A 23618-nucleotide genomic window follows, 5' to 3' on the forward strand; every position below is an offset into this window, starting at 1 on the left:
ATTTACAGTGGGTAAATAGCAGTGGTATGAACAAGATCTGTAAACTATAAACTGTACTATAAACAAGATATGTAGCTAAAAACATTATACATATTAAGGTGCAGATTAAGATTAAGGTGCTATGGACATGATCAAGGAATGTATATGTAAAACATGGTAAACAGATGTATATGGTATATATGGGATTTATGTACAAATGAGGTATGTACCAATGAAATACTAAGCAGAAAAAGGATAAAAATGTTTGTAGTGCAAGTTACTAGTGTCATACAATATACATCTGAGTTTTTCAGACATTGCATTTTTAAGTCAGGTTCAGTTTTGTGTTTGTTGTTAATGACAGAACATGATCAATGGAAGAGAATGTGTGATAATGGTATAACCAGAGACACCATTATCACAGAGAGTTACATTTATACAGTCTTACAGTTACAAACAGCCCTTTGAAGGCAACCATAATGCTGATGTGGCCTTCTGTGAAAATGAGTTTGACACCCCTGCCATAAATCTATGCAAACCACCAGCAATGAGCAGAGAGAGAGAGAGAGGTGGAGTGGTGCCTTCAGGCCAAAACAAGCCGAATGAACACTGGAATGAGGGAAGCTCTGAACTGAACAAACAGCCTAAGCTTAAAAAAATATTGTATGCTATCCTTTTTAAATATTGCTTTAATGTAATGTAAGTCCCGTGACCCCTCTTGCTGTGTCTGATTCACTCGTACCAGCACAACACACACTAACACACCACCACCATGTCATTGTCACTGCAGTGCTGAGAATGATCCACCACCTACATAATACCTGTTCTGTGGTGGTCCTGTAGGCATCCTGACCATTAAAGAACAGGGTGAAAGCAGGCTAAAAAAGTATGTAGTGAACCAGATGGACTACAGTCAGTAATTGTAGAACTATAAACGTTTACCACCGCTTTATTCTAGTCAGGGTTTCAGTGAGTCCAGCTTCACTGGGATCACAGGACGGGCTTTGAACACCCCCCTCCTCCAAGACCTAGCCGATCAAGTCCGTATTTAGACGCCCGACCGGCCGATATCACAGCTGGGGATTTAAACCCTGAATCCAAGCAGAGTAATTTACTGCTGCGCCACCTGAGTGCCTCTGATCGACTTTAAATATTGGGGGAAAAAATGCATTTTTATTAGATGATCTATCCTGCATTACTGAATTAACTAAAAAAGCTAAATATTCTACTGCTTTTTTTCTACTACTTGGTTAATTCCAAGGTACTTTTAAAAATTAAACAAAAATAGTGAGACACTTCAATTTTTTTTGTCAGTTTTAAAAAATGTATTGTTACATCGATAAAGCATAACATTATGACCACCTTCCTAACTGACTGGTCTGCGGCTATGCAGCCCCATACGCAACAAACTGAGATGCACTGTGTATTCTGACACATTTCTATCAGAACCAGCATTAACTTCTTCAGCAATTTGAGCTACAGTAGCTCGTCTGTTGGATCGGACCACACGGGCCAGCCTTCGCTCCCCATGTGCATCAATGAGCCTTGGCCGCCCATGACCCTGTCGCCGGTTTACCACTGTTCCGTCCTTGGACCACTTTTGATAGATACCGACCACTGCAGACTGGAAACGCCCCACAAGAGCTGCAGTTTTGGAGATGCTCTGACCCAGTCCGTCTAGCCGTCACAATTTGGCCTAGTGCTGGACAATAATTCGATATCGATATATATCGCGATAGAAAATGTTTCAATAACGGTGATATGATTTTTAAACAAATTCGATCGATATGCATACGTCAGTGCGTGATGACGTACGCCACAGGCACGAAGCCAGTGCTCAGCGTTACCGCTCTGATATACACTCCGCTACAACACGGTGGATGTCAGCGGCTAAATGAGTTCAACAGCTGTGAGTGAACGGGCATCCACAGTTAAAAAAGAAGCAGTAGAAATAGTTCATAAGAGAGGAAAGACTATACTCTTTTTTTCTGTAGTCTTCAAGCACAATACCTGATATAGCAAATTCTGCAGCAACTCTAAGCACTTTTGTTCGAAAATGTTTACATACAAATAATAATCAGTCCATGTTGTGGATTAAAGTTGGGACCAGAGGTGGAAAGTAACATTTACAGAGGTGGAATTACATTTACACGCGTAACTGTAATTGAGAAGTTTTTTTGTGTACTTGCACTTTTTAAAGTAGATTTCACAGCCTGTAATTTTACTTTTACTTAGGTATGTTTTGTATTAGGAATTGTAATTCGCTACATTTTAAATAAGATCCGTTACTGAGTAAAATAATAAACGCTAAAAAAATCTGGGAAACTACTGCAGTGAATTCTGCGACGGGGAGTCGAATCTTTTGTCTCGGTTCCTATAAAGAGCCGTATATATACATAACGACTCCCAGAAGCGATTCCTTTATTTCAGGTTAAAGGGTCGTTCAATGGATTCGAATCATTCTACGACACATCACTAGTGGTTATACAGTTTGAAAAAGTTTTATGGGACAAAAATGACACATTACACATCCCTAAATATTTTAAATGTTGTATCAACATGTTTTTTCTATTATATTTGAATTAAAAACAACTATTGTGAGATTTATATCCACTTGTCATGTTTGCATTACACAGAAGCGACCCCCCTGCTGTTACAAAAGTAACGAAGTGAAGTTTACTCCGAGTACATTTTAAATGAGTTACTTTTTACATGAGTAGATTTTTAGACTAGTAACTTTACTCGTACTTAAGTAAAAATTCATTAAAGTAATAGTACTTTTACTTGAGTACAATATTTTAGTACTCTTTCCACCTCTGGTTAAGACATACTGTATGTTAATATATTATATTATATATTGTCAAAGCTTATGTTTATTTGAGAATGATGTCGTGTTTTTGTCTGTATACAAATGCTGAATACAAGTAAAAGGTAAAAACTAATTTATTTGTATTATTATTATTATTATTATTATTATTATTTCTAAACTATTATGTAGTTGTAAAGGGTGAGATTTCATAGACGTTTGCAGGGTTCAGAGGTTTGCAGGTACAGCCTTTCAATGTTGGTGTTCCTGGCAGTTTTTCTGACATTTGTATTATTCATATCGATATCGGAATTATATCGTATTGACCGATACAGCCCTAATTTGGCCCTTGTCAGACTCACTCAAATCCTTACGCTTGTCCATTTTTCCTGCTTCTAACACGTCAACTTTAAGGATGAAATGTTCACTTGCTGCGTAATATATCCCACCAGTGGTCATAATGTTATGCCAGGTCAGTGTATATCGACGGAGTATCGGTTGGCACAGCACAGTGGCTCAGTAGGTAGCACGGTCACCTCACAGCAAGATGGTCCCGGGTTCGATCCCCAGGTGGGGCGGTCTGCGTCCTTTCTGTGTGGAGTTTGCATGTTCTCCCCATGTCTGTGTGGGTTTACTCCGGGTGCTCCGGTTTCCTCCGACAGTCCAAAGACATGCAAGAGGTGAATTGGAGATGCTAAATTGTCCATGACTGTGTTTGATATAAACTTGTGAACTGATGAATCTTGTGTAATGAGTAACTACCGTTCCTGTCATGAATGTAACCAAAGTGTAAAACATGACGTTAAAATCCTAATAAATAAACAAATATACTGAGTATCAGTGTTATAAATAGCACCCAATTATCATAGTTATAAGTACTTTCTTTATTTCGAGAATTTTAACATTGGTTTTCTTTAAATATAAGGTCACTGTTCATTTACATTATCTACATTTATCAGAACACGCTGCTGTGCTGCTGGGCTACTGCCAGTTGGGAGTTGTGTTTATAGCTGCTGTTAAATGTCTTCAAGGATTTATTGCACATTCTCTGTCCTTCCTAGGACACTCTGCTTCCTTTTACAGCCTCAAGCAGCCGCAGTAGTGCTTTGCATTAGCTATGTCTTAAAAGGAAATGTCTGCCATCTTCTAACCCTCGTTCAGATTATCAAAAACTGGTTCTGTTTAAAACTTAACACAAAATCAGAAGTCCTCTGTGGTTAGCATACCAGTCAGGTCTAGTACATTCATTATATAAACAAGTAGGGATGTAATGATGCACCACAAGACAGTTTTTTTTATTTATATATTTTCTTTATGCATTTTCTCCTTTTTAGAGCATCCAATTACGTGAAAAGTGCAGTGCAGCTCAGCGTTGTGTACGGAGAGACACACCCTGAGAGCACTCTTTTCTCGTCTCGTCCAGCAGAGGTTGTAATTGCACCAGTCATGAGAGAGAGACCCCATCCGGCTTAGAACAACAGGCCAATCGTTGTTCATGTGGCCGCTCAGCCTTAGGCGGCAGGCCGAGCTGAGATTCGATTCGATGTATTCGAGATCCCAGCTCTGGCTCCAGCGTGTGTTTTTACCGCTGTGCCACCTGAGCGGCAAGACAGTTAATAACCGATTCAAAAATTTCACGATTCAAATCGATTTGACTTGTAAAATGAATTGATATTCTCTTTAAACAGCAGAGGGCACTGGCGCTATACACCTCGCCTGGTTGACGTCACTGGCGCTATACGCCTGGTTGCCAGATTCGGGGGTTTTCAGCCAAATTGGACTAGATTCAAAAATTTTCGCATAGTTTGTATCTACCTCAGAAATAAAAGGACGTTCATTATATACATAAATAAAAGATAACCACAAATACAGTATTTTATTTTATTCTTAAGAGAAATAACAAAAGAAAACTTTGTCATCATTTGTCTTCAATTTCAGTTAAAAAAATCGGAAAAAAATCGTATTGTGAACGCAGTATCGTGAATCGCATAACATTGTGGGTAGAGTGTATCGTTACATCCCTATAAACAAGAGAATCAGTTGAGCTCTGCTTCTCACTGCATTTAAACTGAACCTTACATGGTAAGAGAAATAAACTAGCTGAATATTTGTTACCCCTGCCATAAATCTATGCAAACCACCAGCAACAAGCAGATATTGTAAAATACTAAAAATCATTAAAATAATAGTGGGGCACTCAATTTCACCAGCTCACTATTACTGGGATCCAGGGTCAGTTCTATCAGCCGGTCATTTGCCTACATACAAATGTGACTGTGTGTGTCTAAGAGTGCTGAAGCCTGAAGATGAATTGACGCCCTGTATGGGGTGTGTTACTGCATGGTGTTACGCCAGGTGATTTCTGGAAAGCCAGACTCACTGCGACCCTGACCAGGATAAAGCAGTGATAAAAAATGAAAGTAAAAAATGAATAATAATATAAATAAAAACAGTAATCATGCCATATACCTATTATTTGGGTGGCAAATAAGGGGTGGGTGATGAATTTGAGCCCTGTCCGAATGTGTTTCTGCATTGTGTTACTGCAAGCCAGACTCACTGAGACCCTGACCAGGGTATAGTGGTGATAAAAATTAAAATTGAATAATAATAAAATAGTAATCCTGTCATATACTCATTATTTGAGTGGCAACTAATGGGTGGGTAATAAATTGGCACCCTGTCAATGTGTTTCTGCAAGCCAGACTCACTGTGACCCTGACCAGGATAAAGCAGTGATAAAAAATGAAAGTAAAATATTAATAATAATAAAAATAAGAATAGTAATCCTGCCATATACCCATTATTTATTCATTAGAGTCACAAGTCTTTAGGCTAGAGTCCGAGTCAAGTCACGAGTCTTTAGGCTAGAGTCCGAGTCAAGTCACGAGTCTTTAGACTAGAGTCCAAGTCAAGTCACGAGTCTTTAGGCTAGAGTCCGAGTCAAGTCACGAGTCTTTAGACTAGAGTCCAAGTCAGGTCACGAGTCTTTAGACTAGAGTCCAAGTCAAGTCACGAGTCTTTAGGCTAGAGTCAGTCAAGTCACGAGTCTTTAGACTAGAGTCCGAGTCAAGTCACGAGTCTTTAGGATAGAGTTCGAGTCAAGTCACGAGTCTTTAGGATAGAGTCCGAGTCAAGTCACGAGTCTTTAGGCTAGAGTCCGAGTCAAATCACGAGTCTTTAGGATGGAGTCCGAGTCAAGTCACGAGTCAATATAATATACACAAAACATATACTGGAAATGCAGCGTATAAATAAATAAATAATATGTAAGTTCAGATAAAAAACAACAGATTAGCAACTGCACTTTGCCGTTTTACTTCGTGCCTTTACTTTCCTAGTCATTGTGCAAATTAATGTAATTTCCGTAACAAGAAGGTACCAGTTAAAAGCTTAAACTAATATGTTTTGTTTTCATTGCAAAACAAAACCGTGCGATAAATCACGGCACAGTGGGCAAAATCCAAAACACACAAAAAAATCATAACCACTGCTTACCTTAGCTTATGTTCTTCCAGATGCTATTACATTTATAACTGTGTGTCCTATTAGGAATATTATTTGTTATTTTGTAAATGTGCTTATAATTAAAAACCTCAAACTTTTCCCGGTTGTGAAGTAAAACACGAACTTGTTAGAAAGCCAATCAAGCGTTTCATTAACACATCATCGGTGTGACGCAAACCGAATAAATGCAAATAACAGCATTTCTTACTAAACATTTAAATCAGAAGGTCTAAATGGTTCAGAAAGCGGTCTTTCAACTATTAGCGCCGATTCTGTATGAGTGTTCCATTCACCCCAGTTGTTCCTGTGAAGTGCACTACGTAGGGTATTCCACTATTTTAGGTGAGCTTCCAATCCAAAGGTAACGAAAATGTGTATATGATAGATAGATAGATAGATAGATAGATAGATAGATAGATAGATAGATAGATAGATAGATAGATAGATAGATAGATAGATAGATAGAATTGTCACACGTAACTAATGTTAACTCATACTGACGCTAGGGACTCTTGTTGTTTACTAGTCATTATTTTGCGAGTCATGAGTCGGGTCCGAGTCATTTGAAAGGAGTCCGAGTCGAGTCTGAAGTGGCTGTGTGTGCGACTTACGTGCGACTCCCCATCTCTGACATGAATACTGGAATGTTCTATTTCCTGCGACTTGCATTGCAATAGCGCTGCTTTACAGAACTAACGTTAGCTATTAGCATCCTCTAGTGGAAGAGTACTGACAATGAGTGCCAATGTTTACTTGCAGAAACGGTGTAAATTGGAATATTTTTACCCACACGTAGTTTTAAAGCCAGTATAATCTACACGTAACATACACCAATCAGCCATAATATTAAAACCACCTCCGTGTTTCTACACTCACTGTCAATTTTATCAGCTTCACTTACCATATAGAAGCACTTTGTAGTTCTACAGTTACTAACTGTAGTCCATCTGTTTCCCTACATACCTTTTTAACCTGCTTTCACCCTGTTCTTCAATGGTCAGGACCACCACAGAGCAGGTATTATTTGGGTGGTGAATCATTCTCAGCACTGCAGTGACACTGACATGGTGGTGGTGTGTTAGTGTGTGTTGTGCTGGTATGAGTGGATCAGACACAGCAGCGTTGCTGGAGTTTTTAAATGTCCACTCACTGTCCACTCTATTAGATACTCCTACCTAGTTGTCCACTTTGTAGATGTAAAGTCAGAGACCACCGCTTCTTCTAGACCTTCATCAGTGGTCACAGGACACTGTCCACGGGGCACTGTTGGCTGGATATTTTTGGTTGGTGGACTTTTGGTAACACGTTGTACCAATTGCTGTCCAACTGTGTTCTATTTTGTTTTAGGACATGGCACTTTTGTCTTACATAACTGTTTGAAACTTGTATATTAGGGTTAATTATTGGTCTTTTTGGTCCAATTTTAATCCAAAGACAGGGTGCCAATCCATCGCTGGTCCTGACTGTCTGTATCTGCTTTACAGGTGTCTAGAAGCTTTAGTAGTCTATGTTAAGGCGGGCAGAATGGAGGAGCCTTACGTCACTATCACACGGAAAATGAAGTTAAAGAACGGTAAAGCTGTTGGCTCCCCAATGGAATGGGAGATCGGACAATCTGAGCGCATGCTGGCTGTCCACCGCAATGCCTTCAAACGTACAGCCGTCATTCAGGCTTTCCTCGGTTCCACACCTCAGCTCACGCTCCAGCTGTATGCTGCCATTCAAGAGAAGTACATCCTTCCAGCTAGACGTAAGTCCATTTAAATTGTATAGTGTCGTGAACCAGGACCTTTTTAATTAGTTATATATGAACTTCAAACCTTATCAGAGAATATTGAGACATGATGTTAATGCAAATCAAACTATTGTGTAGTTAACACACTGGCTTGGTACATGGACTTAGACTGGTTTGTTTATTCATGTTTCCATTTTTTTTTTTTTATCTAATCTAGTTGTCTCCAATTAATATCTCGATACCGCTGAGTCTCTTTTATTAAGAACAATTGACTACCATCCACAATCACCCTCCCCTGTGTAGGAATCTTGACTGTCCAGCAGAGGTCACAATTGCAGCAGCAGTCATTGTTTCCACACAGAAACACAGCCACTTGTCTGTCCACAGAGGTTTCGGACAGCTGATTGCACAGCTGAGATTCGAACTTGGATCTCGGAGTGCATGTGAATTTAAATATTGAATGGGATTCACTTAAATCTGCAGAGCTTGAATTTTAGTAGAAATGACAGGCTAAACAGGCTAGGGATGTACCACAAGACAGTTAATAACCGATTAAAAAATTCCACGATTCATATCAATTTGACATTTGACATGTAAAAAGAATTGATATTCACTTTAAACAGCAGAGGGCACTGGCGCTATTCACCTCACCTGGTTGACGTCACTGGCGCTATACACCTGGTTGCCAAATTCAGGGTTTTTCAGCCAAATTGGGCGTAATTCAAAATTGTTTTGCATAGTTTGTACCTACAGTGTTTTATTTATTTTTTAAGAGAAATAATAAAAGGAAACTTCATTATTTGTGTTCAATTTCAGTTTAAAAAATCGGGAAAAAATTGTATACCCAGTAAACCCAGTATCGTGAATCGCATCGTGGATAGAGAGTATCGTGACATCCTTACTGACTGCAGTTCTCAGCTTGTTTATTTGGGAGGGTTTTTTTGGTAACAAGTTGGACATATTGCTGTCCAACTCTGTGCCATTTTGTTTTAATAAATAAGAGTTAACCAGAATGTTAATCTATTACCACCAGTGGCAGGGATACTGTTTTTTTACATACTATCTACTGGGTACTGCGGTACAGCGGTAAAAACATACGCTCGAACACCAGAGCTGGGATCTCGAATACATCATATCGAGCTCAGCTCTGCCTGCCGGCTGGGCTGAGCAGCTACATGATCAACAGTTGGCCTGTTGTTCAGATAGGGGTGGGTTATTAAGCCGGATGAGGTCTCTCTCTCATAACTAATGCAATTACGACCTCTGCTGGCTGATTGATGGCGCCTGCACAGAGATGGGTAAAAGAGTCAGGGTGTGTCTCTCCGTACACAACGCTGATTCGCATAGCAATCGTCAAAGTGTAGGTGACAAAATGCATACGGATGCTGCCCACGTGTCGGAGGTGGTGTGGGTTAGCTTTGTTCTCCTCAATCAGAGTGGGGATTGGCATTGGTGGAGAGGAAGCATGACTCAATCGGGCAATTGGACGCGCTAAAAGGGAGAAAAAAAAACACACTATAACACCCTGGGGGTGGGAGGGCACCAGTCCATTGCAGGGCAGACACACACACACATACACACACACCCATTCACCTATACGGCAATTTAGTGTGTCGTATTAACCTGATTGCATGTTTTTTGGACTGTGGAAGGAAACCCACATAGACACTGGGAGAACATGCAAACTTCACACAGAGAGGACCTGGACTGCCCCACCTGGGAATCGAACCCAGGACCTTCTTGCTGTGATGCGACAGTGCTACCTGAATGCAAAACAGAGATAATAAAATAGTTCTAGCTAGGTGTTTTCTAAATATTCATTTTTAATTAAAAAAGGGAAATCATCTAATTGGATGATGTGGCAAGTGTGTCTTAATGACCTAGTACAGGTCAGTTCTTAAATAGATTTAATATGAAATCTCTCAATATTTTCTTTTCCAGTGGCCTTGATGATCATCTCTCTGATATCGATCACGTACGGAGCGCTGGTGTGTAGCGTGCTGGCCATCCAGATCCGCTACGACGACTACAAAGTGAACGTGAAGGTCAGCGCATACTTGTGCATGGTCCTGTGGCGCGGATTAGAGATCGCCGTCCGCGTCACCTCGCTGGTGCTCTTCAGCACCGCCCTGACTTTCTGGGTGATCCCGGTGGGACTGGCCAACCTGCTGATCTTCTTCTTTCAGCCGTGGGTGGAGTTCTGGTGCCGGAGGGCCTCGATGCCCGAGAGCGTAGAGAAGAACCTGAGCAAGCTGGGTACGTGCGTGGTGCTGAGTCTGGTCACGCTCCTGTACGCCTGCATCAACGTCTTCTGCTTCTCGGCCGTGCAGCTGAACCTGGCCGAGCACGAGCTGATCGAGAAGCACCCGCGCTGGAGCCGCCTGGCGGTGTACTACACACTGCGCTTCGTGGAGAACCTGGCCCTGATCGTCGCGTGGTACTTCTTCAAGTCCGATTTTTACGAGTACGTGTGCGCGCCGCTGCTGGCCGTGCAGCTGATGGTGTGCTACGGGCTTGCCGTGCTGTTCATGCTGCTGTTCTACCAGTTCTGCCATCCGGCACGCAGGCTGTTCGAGCACAACGTTGAGGACTGTCTGCGCTGTGCATGCTGCTGGAAGAAGGAACGTCCTGCTGATGATCGTACACTGGTTCCTCAGGTCCTGCCAACCCCAGACCTCCAGCGGGCAGCTAAAGAAACTGATATTTTGGAGGACTTGGAGGAAGTTTGATTGGTTTCTTTGGTGAAGTGAAATCACTGGAACTGGCGTATTTGCACTATTTCATACTCAGGAGTTTCACACGAGCCTCGATAAAGACAAGGAAGTGCTGCCGCTAAGTCTGGAGATGAATTCTTGTGATTTTATGATTTTTCACAGCATGACATTTTTTTTATTACCTTAAAATGGAAAAAATAAATGAACAAACAGCTTCAGTACTGTAATTTTAGACTTTCTATTGAATAAAGGTCAGTAAGAGGTTTTTGTTTTGGGCTGTTAGCTGTGACGTACCAAAGAATGTCACAAAATATGAGATGCCTCACAAAGCCGACCTTCAGATAAGGCGGAAAACCAGACTCCCTGCCCAGGTGTCTTGGAGATGGGCCAAGTGTCTGACTCAAAAAAAAAAACAGCTATTCAGGTCATTCCCTTCTTCACGGAAGAGAGAAACCAAACGTTTCTTTCCCTCAAGTGCACTTTGAGTCTTGTGTAGTACTGAGATAAGTGAAATAAGTTCCTCCTAAGATACGTGTATGACAAAGGCAAACACTAAAGCTGATTTATTAGCATTTCCTGCTAATAGAAAACCATGGGTTGATATTTAAGGCACAGTTTAAAGAGCCAAATAATAAGAATGTCTTATCGTTGTGTGTGTCCATTTGCTTGATTTGTGCCTGAATTTGTGCCTCTAACATGCTGATTTAAACTTGAACATAATATTAATAAAATGGTTTGAATGTCTAATACTTGAGTTTCTTATTTACGGAATGTGTGTTGTTTCTTGATGCCCCCCTCGCCATTCTTCACAGATGGAATGTTTACATTTAGCAGACGCCTTTATCCGAAGCGACTTAAATTGCAGTTACAGTATACAGTCTGAGCAATAGAGGGTTAAGGACCTCGCTCAAGGACCCAATAGCAGCAACCTGGAAGTAGTGGGGTTTGAACCAGCAACCTTCTGATTTTTCTCCCCTAATCTAGTCATGTCCAATCACCCTGATTGCGTCCTCTGTACTGATTCGACCCTTCACCGCTGACTGATGACGCCTCTCAACTGACATACACCCCCTCCGGTACGTACAGTCAGTACAAACTGCATTTTTCACCCGCACGAGTCGAGTTCATACACTTGACGGGCACTGTGTACGGAGGGCCACACCCCCATCGGCATTATTCCTCAGCCCTGTGGAGGCGCCATCAGTCAGCCAGCAGGGGCCGCAGTTGCACCACTTTTTTTTTACCCTCTAACCCTGAACAACAGCCAGTCATTGTTCATGCTGCCGCCCAGTCCCGTCAGAAAGGCAGAGCTGAGATTTGATGCGATGTATTCAAAACCCCAACTCTGGTGCGCTAGTGTACTTTACCGCTGTCCAGTACCTTAACCACTTGTTTACTTCATTGATTGTCACTTGAAAAAGATTAAATATTCATGTGTTTTTTTATTCTTAATAACATATAAAATGTAGCATGTAGTTTTATTGTGCCACTAAACTGTCTATCGCATGGACTCCTCTAGACCCCTGAAGGTGTGCTGTGGTATCTGGCACCAAGATGTTAGCAGCAGATCCTTTAACTCCTCTAAGTTGTGAGGTGGGGCCTCCATGAACCAGACTTTTTTGTCCAGCACATCCCACAGATGCTCGATTGGATTGAGATCTGGGGAATTTGGAGGCCAAGTCAACACCTCAAACTCGTTTTTGTGCTCCTCAAACTATTCCTGAACCATTTTTGCTTTGTGGCAGGGCGCATTATCCTGCTGAAAGAGACCACAGTTATCAGGGAATACAGTTTCCATGAAAGGGTGTACATGGTCTGCAACAATGCTTAGGTAGGTGGTACGTGTCAAGTAACATCCACATGGATGGCAGGACCCAAGGTTTCCCAACAGAACATTGCCCAAAGCATCACACTGCCTCTGCCGGCTTGCATTCTTCCCATAGCGCACCCTGGTGCCATGTGTTCCCCAGGTAAGTGATGCACCCGACCATCCACGTGATGTAAAAGAAAACGTGATTCATCAGACCAGGTCACCTTCTTTCATTGCTCCGTGGTCCAGTTCCGATGCTCACATGCCCATTGTTGGCACATTTGGCAGTGGACAGGGGTCAGCATGGGCACCCTGACTGGTCAGCAGCTATGCAGCCCCATACGCAACAAACTGTGATGCACTGTGTATTCTGACACCTTTCTATCAGAACCAGCATTAACTTCTTCAGCAATTTGAGCTACAGTAGCTTGTCTGTTGGATCGGACCACACGGGCCAGCCTTCGCTCCCCACATGCATCATTGAGCCCATGACCCTGTCGCCGGTTTACCACTGTTTCTTCCTTGGACCACTTTTGATAGATACTGACCACTGCAGACAGGTAACACCCCACAAGAGCTGCAGTTTTTGAGATGCTCTGACCCAGTCGTCTAGCCATCACAATTTGGCCCTTGTCAAACTCGTGCAAATCTTTACACTTACCTATTTTTCCTGCTTCTAACACATCAACGTTGAGGATAAAATGTTCACTTGCTGCCTAATATATCCCACCCACTAACAGGTGCTGTGATGAAGAGATAATCCATGTTATTTGGTTTTTTTCACCTCCTTCAACTTTCAGTTCCTGATGGGATTTTTGCCAGGTCACTCATAGAGAGGAGTGGCAACAATCATTTTTCCTTGTTTGAATGTATGAATGATTGTGTGGTTTGAAGCCTGGTGCTAGTGTACTATTTGTCACAGAAGAGCAGACTCTGACTCTGAGAGCTTTTTTGGGGGGGGTTATGGGCATTATATGGACAAAAGTATTGGGACACTCTTTCTAGTTTTTGAATTCATGTGTTTCAGCCACAACAGTTGCTAACAGGTGTAATAAATCAATGGTTCCCATTATTTGATATAAGATGTATACACTGATCAGCCATAACATTAAAACCACCTCCCTGTTTATACACTCGCTGTCCATTTTATTAGCTCCACTTAGAAGCACTTTGTAGTTCTACAATTACTGACTGTAGTCCATCTGTTTATCTGCATGCTTTTTTACCTGGTTTCACCCTGTTCTTCAATGGTCAGGACCACCACAGAGCAGGTATTATTTAGGTGGTGGATCATTCTCAGCACTGCAGTGACACTGACGTGGTGGTGTGTTAGTGTGTGTTGTGCTGGTATGAGTGGATAAGACACAGCAGCGCTGCTGGAGTTTTTAAATACCGTGTCCACTCACTGTCCACTCTATTAGACACTCCTACCTAGTTGGTTCACCTTGTAGATTTCATCTATGTAGGTTCATCTATTGCTGCTGTTTGAGTTGGTCATCTTCTAGACCTTCATCAGTGGTCACAGGACGATGCCCACAGGGTGCTGTTGGCTGGATGTTTTTGGTTGGTGGATTATTCTCAGTCCAGCAGTGACAGTGAGGTGTTTAAAAACTCCATCAGCGGTGCTGTGTCTTATCCACTCATACCAGCACAACACACACTAACACACCACCACCATGCCAGTGTCACTGCAGTGTGACCACCCAAATAATACCTACTCTGTGGTGGTCCTGACCATTGAAGAACAGCATGAAAGGGGAAACAGATGGACTACAGTCAGTAATTGTAGAACTATAAAGTGCTTCTATATGGTAAGTGGAGCTGATGAAATGGACAGTGAGTGTAGAAACACAAAGGAGGTGGTCATAATGTTATGGCTGATCAGTGTATGCTAATACCCTGTTGATCTTCACATCACGTAAGATTATTTTTAGTCTTTTCAAGTTCCCCATGACTGTGCTCGTGTGACACTAGCTTAGTTAGTGGCCTGCGCAGAGCCCTGACTTCAGTTCCACTGAACGGCCTTGGAATTAACTGGAACGTTAATTGAGGCTTTCTTGACAAACATCACTGCCCAGCCATACAAAAGCTCTTTTGACTAAGTTGTCACAAATTCCCACAGACATACTTCAAAGTGTTGTGAGAAGCCTGCTCAGAAGAGTGTATTTTGTTATAGCTGAAAAGAGGTCACTCTTTAAAATGGGATGTCCAACAAGCACATGGATAGGTGTCCAAATACTTTTGGTCATGTAGTGTGTGTGTGTTAAGTGTCATGTTTGCATGTTACACAATAATTAAATACTTCATTTCCAATACATATAATTTCCTGCTAAGCCTGTTTCCTTGTTAAGCTATGGGTGGAGTTTGAGAGCAGTGTCTATATAACACGCACATCCACAGACACACACTTACACACACACACACACACACACACCTGCTGTGATTTGTAGTCGCGTCACTGTTTTTTTCCCTCAACATGGCCAACTGGATTGTTAACCATGGACTGGATCTCTTCATTCTGGTAGGTGTGAAACTGACTAATATAGACTCAAATGTACAGATCTTTTAAACAGCTGGGTGAAATGTACCAACATTAAATCAGAAACTGCAATTCAGATCAGCTGAGAGCATCTAGTTATGATGAGCTGTGTAGTATTTATATGCTGACTATTTGTGTCTATTTGTACAACCCCAAATCAGAAAAAGTTGAATGAACCTGAGATATTTCACGTTTTATCTGCTCAACTTCATTTCAACACATTCCAAAAAAAGTTGGGACAGTAAAACATTTACCACTTTGTAATGTTGCCATTCCTTTTCACCACACTTAAAAGACGTTTTGGCACCAAGGATACCAAGTGATTTAGTGTTTCAGCTTTTATTTTGTCCCATTCTTCCTGCAAACACGTCTTAAGATGTGCAACAGTACGGGGTCGTCATGTCGCATTTTTCATTTCAAAATTCTCCACACATTCTCTATTGGGGACAGGTCAGGAATGCAGGCAGGTCAGTCCATTACCCGTACCCTCTTCTTCCACAGCCATGTCTTTGTAATGTGTGCAGCATGTGGTTTTGCATTGTCTTGTTGAAAAATGCATGGACGTCCCTGGAAAAGATGACGTCTTGAAGGCAGCATATGTTGCTCTAAGATCTCAATGTACTTTTCTGCATTAATGCTGCCATCACAGAAGTGTAAATGACCTTTGCCAAGGGCACTGACACAGCCCCATACCATGATAGACCCTGGCTTTTGGACTGGTTGCTGATAACAGTCTGGATGGTCCTTTTCATCTTTGGTCCGGAGCACACGGCGTCCATTTTTTCCAAAAAAGACCTGGAATGCTGATTCATCTGACCACAATACACGTTTCCACTGTGTGATGGTCCATCCTAGATGCCTCAGAGTCCAGAGAAGACGACGCCGCTTCTGGACATGGTTAACATAAGGCTTCTTTTTTCTTCTCTGTATTGTAGAGCTTGACAAAGGTTTGCCAAAGTAATCCCTCACCCATGTGGTTATATCAGCTATTGTTGAGTGGTGGTTCTTGATGCAGTGCCATCTGAGGGATAGAAGATCACAGGCGTTCAGCTTAAGCTTGCACCCTTGGTCTTTACACACTGAAATTCCTCCCGATTCCTTGAATCGTTTAATGATATTATGCACTGTAGAGGGAGAAACATGCAAATCCCTTCCAATCTGTCTTTGAGGTACATTGTTTTTAAACATTTAAATCATTTTCTTACACAATTGTTGACAAACTGGAGATCCTCTGATCATCTTTGCTCATCAAAGACTCAGCCTTTCCTGGATGCTGCTTTTGTACCAAACCATGATTACAATCATCTGTTGACATCACCTGTTGACATCATTACTAGCCCTAAATTGCCCTGTCCCAACTTTTTTTGAAATGTGTTGCAGGCCAGAAATGCAGGAATGGAGGTATATTAACAAATAAAATGAAGTTGAACAGACAAAACATGAAATATCTCGTGTTCAAACTGTCTGTAATCAAATAAAAGTCAAAGTAAATGTAATTTTTATTTTATTTGCATTTCCATACTGTCTCAACTTTTTCTGATTCAGGGTTGTATTGTTTGTATTCAATTCTGGCTTTAATCTCTGTTTAAAATATGACATACTGTATTTTAACTTGTATTTGTAGGTGGTCTGGATGGGCATCAACACCTTCTTGTTTGTGCACTACTTCATGTTCTATGACCTGCAGCCTCAGTTTTACTACACGCGCCAGCTGCTAGGGGTGAGCATGTGCACACTGTTCATAATAAATAAACACATCACTATTATAATGTAACCTTTATTTATCTGTTAAAAACAACGAAATCATTAGATCATGCTTTACGAGGGTTCCTCAAAAAGTTTCAGCACTCTATTTACTAAGAATTTAAAAACAAATGACATCACTTTTCCACAGTCACCTTCTGATGTATTTTCCCAGTGTCGTACCAACATTTTAATACCATCAGAAGAAATGTTTTTGGTTGAGCGTGTAGCCACAGATGCACCACTGTTTTGACATCATCATCACATGAAAATCTTCTTCACCTTAAAGCTTCATTGAGTGTCCAAAAAGGTGGAAATCAGATGGCGTTAAATCCGGACTTTAAGCTCTCTCTGTCTCTCAGACACGACCAATTACTGCACCTCTCTCCCTCACCATTTCCAAGCGAAATATAAAAGTGAGGAAACTTTTGAAGATCCATTGTATTTAAAAATGGAACAACTTCAATCATAAATACTTGGCAACCAATGCTATGGATTTTTAAACCAAAAATAGATCTAATTCTAAAGTAACAAACCTTTCAATAATAAAGCCCCCATTTCCAGAAACACTGGGTGTTTTTGTAAAACACAATACAAAAGAAAAATCTGTGATTTGTTAATTATCTTGTATCTTGTATCTTTATTAACTGATTCTTCTTTCTGTTGCTTTTTACAAAACGTCCCAACTTTTTTGGAAATGGGGTTTGTCTAGGCTTGATCCATTTTTTTCTGATTTGGGGTTGTATGTTCAGCTAACCTGTCTTAATGCAATAAACAGATTAATTACTATATATAATATTTAATATTTATATTTAATAATATATCTTCTTCTTTTCCTCGGCCTTTGTCCCATTCGGCTGCGGGGTCAGCTCTCTGCGGATCACGATCCGCCCTCGATTTGGCACAATTTTTACGCCGGATGCCCTTCCTGACACAACCCTCCCTATTTTATCCGGGCTTGGGACCGGCACTGCAATGCACTGGTCTGTGCATCCAGCGGCTAGGTATCTATAGGACAATTCAGTGTTTCCAATTAGCCTGGTGGCATGTTTTTGGATTGTGAGAGGAAACCGGAGCACCCGGAGGAAACCCACGCGGACACGGGGAGAACATGCAAACTCCGCACAGAAAGGACCCGGACCGCCCCACCTGGGGATCGAACCCAGGACCTTCTTGCTGTGAGGCGACCGAAGCCACCGTGCCGATTTTAATAATATATAATATATAATATTTAAAAAGTGCTACATGTTTTTTTTTTTTTTATGAAATAAAGCTAAATTAATCTGAAATATTAAGCAACACAATTAGGATGAGATATAACATGTCTGTTGACTTTCAGTCTGCGCTGTCCTGGGCAAGAGCTCCTGCTGCCGTTCTCAACTTTAACTGCATGCTCATCTTACTGCCAGTGTGCCGCAACCTTCTGTCCATGATCCGGGGCTCCTTCATGGTGAGTGGATCAGGTTGAATTTAGTTTTAGGTGCTATATTGTCATATTGTCTTTATTTTATTGTGAATGCTTGAGTATCAAAGAAGAGTGAAACAAGAACTTGTGGGCAAAATAGGCGTTAAGCAAGTTTGGTTTCTTCACTGTTCACAAAATCATGCCTGTTGGTGGATTGATTACTTTGTGAAATGATCCTAGGTGTGAAGAGTAAGTAAATGAGTGTCTGTGTGTCATACATTTACATTTTTGGCATTTAGCAGATGCTTACTTACATTACTGTGACAGTATATTGTCTGAGCAATTGAGGGTTAAGGGCCTTGCTCAAGGGCCCACCAGTGGCAACCTCACAGTGGTAGGGCTTAAACAAGCAACCTTTTGATTACTAGTTCAATACCTTAACCACCAGGCTACAACTGCCCTGTGTGAGTAATGTACTGTACATCTATGGACTTGCATCTTGTCCAGGGTGGGACATAAGTTCTGATCTGATCTGTAGTCCAGTTCCTTAACCGCTGAAGAACAGGCTCAATAAGGAGGTTATTTAATTTTTTTATTTCATTTTCATTAACCTCTTTATTCTAGTCAGGGTCACGGCGGGTCTAGATTGGCTGGAAAACACTAGGACCCTTGGCACCAATCCATTGCAGGGCTTCTGCTGCCACACTCCTCGTCCCAGAAACCTGGCTGGATTGCAGGCTGAGATTTGAACCCAGATCTCAGTGGTCGAGGGCTAGCATGATAGATTGCTGTGCCACCCAAGCACCTGTTACTAAAAATTATTAAATTAAACTTAAAATTAAACTAGGGCAAGCCCTAGCCTAGTGGTTAAAGTACTGGACTAGTAATCAGAAGGTCACTAGTTCAAGACCCTTGAGCTAGTGTAGTTAATGCTGGTTCTGATAGAAAGGTGTCCGAATACACAGTGCATCACAGTTTGTTGTGTATGGGGCAGCAAAAGGGGGACCAACACAACATTAGGAAGGTGGTCATAATGCTATGCCTGATCGGTGTATACTGTAACAGTAATGTAAGTCGTTTTGGATAAACGTCTGCTAAATGCTGTAAAATGTAAATGTAAAAATGTTTAGTATTAAATGTCTGTGTATAAGGGTGCATGGTTGGCACAGTTGTATAACCTGCTATCACAATACTGCAAAGTGTTCAAACTCGCCACTTTGGATCTTAGCGGAGCCACTGACCTGGCAGAGCGTTTTACACAAACACATTTGACCGTGTTTGAGGGAGGGAAGGTTGATTGGGGTCTCATTCCACTTCCACTGCAATATGCGATTTCCAGGACTGGCCAGGCCTGTGGTGGTGGAAGTCACTTGGAGTTTAGCGTGTCTCTCCATACACAATACCCAACGCTAGCAGGTGGCAAGATGAACCCACAGACTGGACACTCGTCAGTGTAGACGTGTGGTGATCCGGATCTCCGTGGCTTGTGCAAGTTACAATGAGGACGTGGAAATGAATAGTTTAAGAGCTAAAGGGGTTAAAAATGTGTGTTTGTGTGTTGAGAGACCTAAGATTGTTTTGTGCTGTCATTGTACCTAGCATCTTGTGTCATGGGTGCGAACTCTCCCATGCTGTTCTTTTTGTAGAAAAACATGATTCCGTTCTGCTTTGTGATTTTAACTTTCTAAAGTTTGGGTATTACGGCAGGGGACTGTTTTGTTCTGTACGTTTGTGATTGTACTGTAACTGATGAGAGATATGTTCCAAGAGCAGCTGATTTATGACATTAACTTAGCTGGTTAGTCCCATAACTCTGCAGCTGGTGAACATCTGGCATTACATATTTCTTTTAAGCTTAAAACATAGTCAAATGTGATTGATATTCTTTAATTGAAGCTTAATTACGTCGTTCCAAATTCAGACTTGCTGTCTTATGCATATACGCCACTGCTTGACAGTAGGTATATTTTTGTTGGGTTTGAATGCTGTAAAACAGACCACAGAACTCATGTCTACATTGACTGGAAAACACTAAGACCCTAGGCACCAATCCATTGCAGGGCTTCTGCTGCCATACTCCTCATCCCAGACACCTGGCTGGCCGATATCGGGTTGAGATTTGATCCCAGATCTCAGTGGTGGAAGGCTGGCGTGATAGACTACTGCACCACTGTCCATTTTATCAGCTCCACTTACCATATAGGTATACCATATAGCACTTTGTAGTTCTACAATTACTGACTGTAGTCCATCTGTTTCTCTGCATGCTTTGTTAGCCCCATTTCATGCTGTTCTTCAATGGTCAGGACCCCCACAGAGTAGGTATTATTTAGTTGGTGGATTATTCTCAGCACTGTGAGGATACTGACATGGTGGTGGTGTGTTAGTGTGTGTGCCAGTATGAGTGGATCAGACACAGCAGCGCTGCTGCTCACTGTCCACTCTATTAGACACTCTTACCTAGTAGGTCCAACTTGTAGAGGTAAAGTCAGAGACGATCTCTCATCTATTGCTGCTGTTTGAGTTGGTCATCTTCTAGACCTTCATCAGTGGTCACAGGACGCTGCCCACAGGGCGCTCCTGGCTGGATATTTTTGGTTGGTGGACTTTTGGTTGGTTGATATCTGGTACATTATTACAGCATTACAATATAATAATTAATGATTAATTTTTAACCCCTCTTAATTATATTTTTTAAGAAGATTCTTGAGATTCTATCATTAATATAGTCCAGAAAAATAGTCCAAATCAAACCATCATCTAAGACAGGGGTGTCAAACTCATTTTCACCAAGGGCCACATCTGCATTATGGTGGCCCTCAAAGGGCCGATTGTAACGTATCCTGCTGTGATCGCAGTCTGCCTTTTAAGTCTTGGACAATTTGTAGTTTTTCTTGGAGGCTAAATTCTGTGTTTGGTGTCAAAATGCCAAATTTTTACTGTATATTTATAATGTATATCTACATTTATATTGTACTCCTTTACCATAGACACGGCCTCACAACACAAGAGACGTACCGGTTTTTCTTCCTGAAGCACAAACTTGTATTCACTTTCACATCTTACATTAAATTACCTCCTTCTGCTTCAATTTTCTCTTCCTCTTGCACTGCAGCCTCTAAGCTCATTGTGATACAAAGCTTGTTTGGCTGTCAACAGCAACTTTAAATTCACAAAAAATTTAAAAAAATTCCCTTTTAGTAAAAGGTGATAATCTGACCCAGTTTGCAGTATAAAACACAGAGAAGTCACTAGCATCAGTCAAGCACTGACAATGAAATTGGAGGCAATGCCACAATGTTAAATAACATTAAATAATTTTCTACCCCACTTACAGTAGCTTATTTAAATTTATTTAAGTTTTAATTGGAAGGTTTATTATTATATATATTTTATATTTATATAAAAGACTTTGTGGGGCACGGGTGGTACAGAGGTCTAGGGTGAATCCTGGCAGTGCTTCTGACCTGCTAACCTGGCTGTGTTTGCTGGTTGGAAGGTCAGGCAGGGTTTCTCCTCTCTGCTTCTGCAATATGTTATCTTTGCAATCGGCTTGAGCGAAGCAATAAAGCTCTTTGTAAAGCCACTCCACTGGCCTGTAGATAGAAAGCAACTGGCCACTATTGCGCTTGTATGACATTCTGCGGCCTTCCTGCGTCCAGATCGGGATGGCGCAAGTGTTTTGGCATTATTTGTAGAACAGTATGATCTTTGGAGGGATAATATAGTTAAAGAGAGGGAGAGATAGTGTGTTTGTGTGTGTGTGCATGTCTACACGTACGCACGGTAGATGTCCATGCATGTGTGTTTGTGAGAATTAACAGAGAATGTAGTCTGACCTTTTACACTGAATGCTTCTTTTGTTTCTCATTTCAGTGCTGTGGAAGAACAATGCGGAAACAGCTGGACAAAAATCTAACGTTTCACAAGCTGGTGGCCTACATGATTGCCCTGATGACCGGTAAGAATTTCTGTTCGAATTTTCTTCTTTGGTTAGAATTAGTCAGGCCTGAACAGGGATTTGGCAATGCTTTAGCTCTTGATTTTCCAACTGTTGGAGTTCTTGCAGTTTTGGTTGTGAAATGACTGTGTACACACACCACCACAACACCGAGCTTAGTTACAATGCTGGAAAAAGAGACACAAGGCATCTATATTTTCCCCAGTGGTGTACTTTCCCATCCTTAGTTGCTGCAAACAAACAGACAATGATTTGTTAGCTTTACAGATTGTGAAAGATGGTTTTTAATAAGCAAAATACCATTTTACAGTGGTGTATCTGGTAGAGTCCTGGCATCAATCCTGGCATCCGTCTGTAGGAGGTTTGGCACGTTCCCGCTGTGTACGTGTATGTTACATTTTCCTCCCAAAAACATACCAACGTGGACTGGCCGCTTTAAATTGCCCCTTGGTGTAAAACAATCAGTGTGTGAGTGAATGTTGCCATGTGTTTTATGGGGTCCAGGATGTTGTCCTGCTTTGCATCTGGTGGCGACTCTCCCACCACAACCCTGACCAGGTAAAAAAGGAGTGACCAGATCATTTTACCAGCCAACTGTAGATTAACTGTAACCTGCTTTTGATTGCCTCCAATGTATAAAAGTATACATTTCTAGCACAGGGGTGGCCCGGTGGCTCAGTGTGTAGCACTTGCAGCAAGAAGGTCCTCTGTATAATTCCCAGGTGGAGCGATCAGGGTCCCTTCTGTGTGGAGTATGTTCTCCCTATGTCTGCGTGGGTTTTCTCCCAAAGTCCAAAGACATTTAGCCAGGTTAATTAGACATACCGAATTGCCCTAGGGGTGTGTGCTTGCCCTGTGGCAACCTGTTCAGGGTGATTCCTGCATTTTGCCCTGTGAATTGTACCCCCTTCCACCCTGAATCGGATAAAGCGGTGGTAAAACAGACAATGATTGAATGAATACATGAATACATGAATTTTTAGCACTATACACTCACTGAGTAGGTATTATACACTCACTGGGCGCTTTATTAGGTACACCACCTCTAATTTTATAATGAAATAAACTAAAAGATATATGATGCGTCCAGCAATGTAAATGTGAAAGACTCACTTCAGATTTAAATATGTTTGCTTGTATTTTCTGGAGCCGTTGCCTATTAAAATAACCAAAAATGTATTAAAGATTGAAGTCATTACATTTACTTAAAATGAAGTCATTAATTAAACTCTAAATTTATGTCTTTGTTTCCACTGTTCAGCTGTTCACACTATTGCCCATTTGTTTAATGTGGAGCGGTACATCAACAGCAGAAAGGGGCTGTATGGTCCCCTTGCTGGTAACCTGTCAATGCTTGGGGATGACCATCATGAAGATGATAATACAGATGATGATGAAGACACCACTTACCTAAATCCT

General features: G+C 41.5%; 2 protein-coding genes across 2 annotated transcripts in view; both read left to right on the forward strand.

The window, feature by feature from the left end:
• The window catches only part of xkrx (XK related X-linked), a 33152-nt gene extending 21662 nt beyond the window's left edge, over positions 1-11490 (forward strand). The window contains exons 2-3 of the mRNA XM_062999894.1: positions 7777-8042; positions 9969-11490. Of these exons, the coding sequence (XP_062855964.1) occupies positions 7777-8042; positions 9969-10756 (1054 nt within the window). The 3' untranslated portion in view covers positions 10757-11490. The remainder of the gene's footprint in view (positions 1-7776; positions 8043-9968) is intronic.
• A 3525-nt stretch (positions 11491-15015) lies between these two features.
• Positions 15016-23618, forward strand: part of nox1 (NADPH oxidase 1) — a 24003-nt gene continuing 15400 nt past the window's right edge. Inside the window, exons 1-5 of the mRNA XM_062999895.1 lie at positions 15016-15072; positions 16715-16810; positions 18173-18283; positions 22115-22199; positions 23461-23618. The exon at positions 23461-23618 is cut by the window's right edge and continues 14 nt beyond it. Of these exons, the coding sequence (XP_062855965.1) occupies positions 15028-15072; positions 16715-16810; positions 18173-18283; positions 22115-22199; positions 23461-23618 (495 nt within the window). The 5' untranslated portion in view covers positions 15016-15027. The remainder of the gene's footprint in view (positions 15073-16714; positions 16811-18172; positions 18284-22114; positions 22200-23460) is intronic.

Source organism: Trichomycterus rosablanca, chromosome 8, assembly GCF_030014385.1.
Source record: "Trichomycterus rosablanca isolate fTriRos1 chromosome 8, fTriRos1.hap1, whole genome shotgun sequence".
NCBI lineage: Eukaryota > Metazoa > Chordata > Actinopteri > Siluriformes > Trichomycteridae > Trichomycterus > Trichomycterus rosablanca.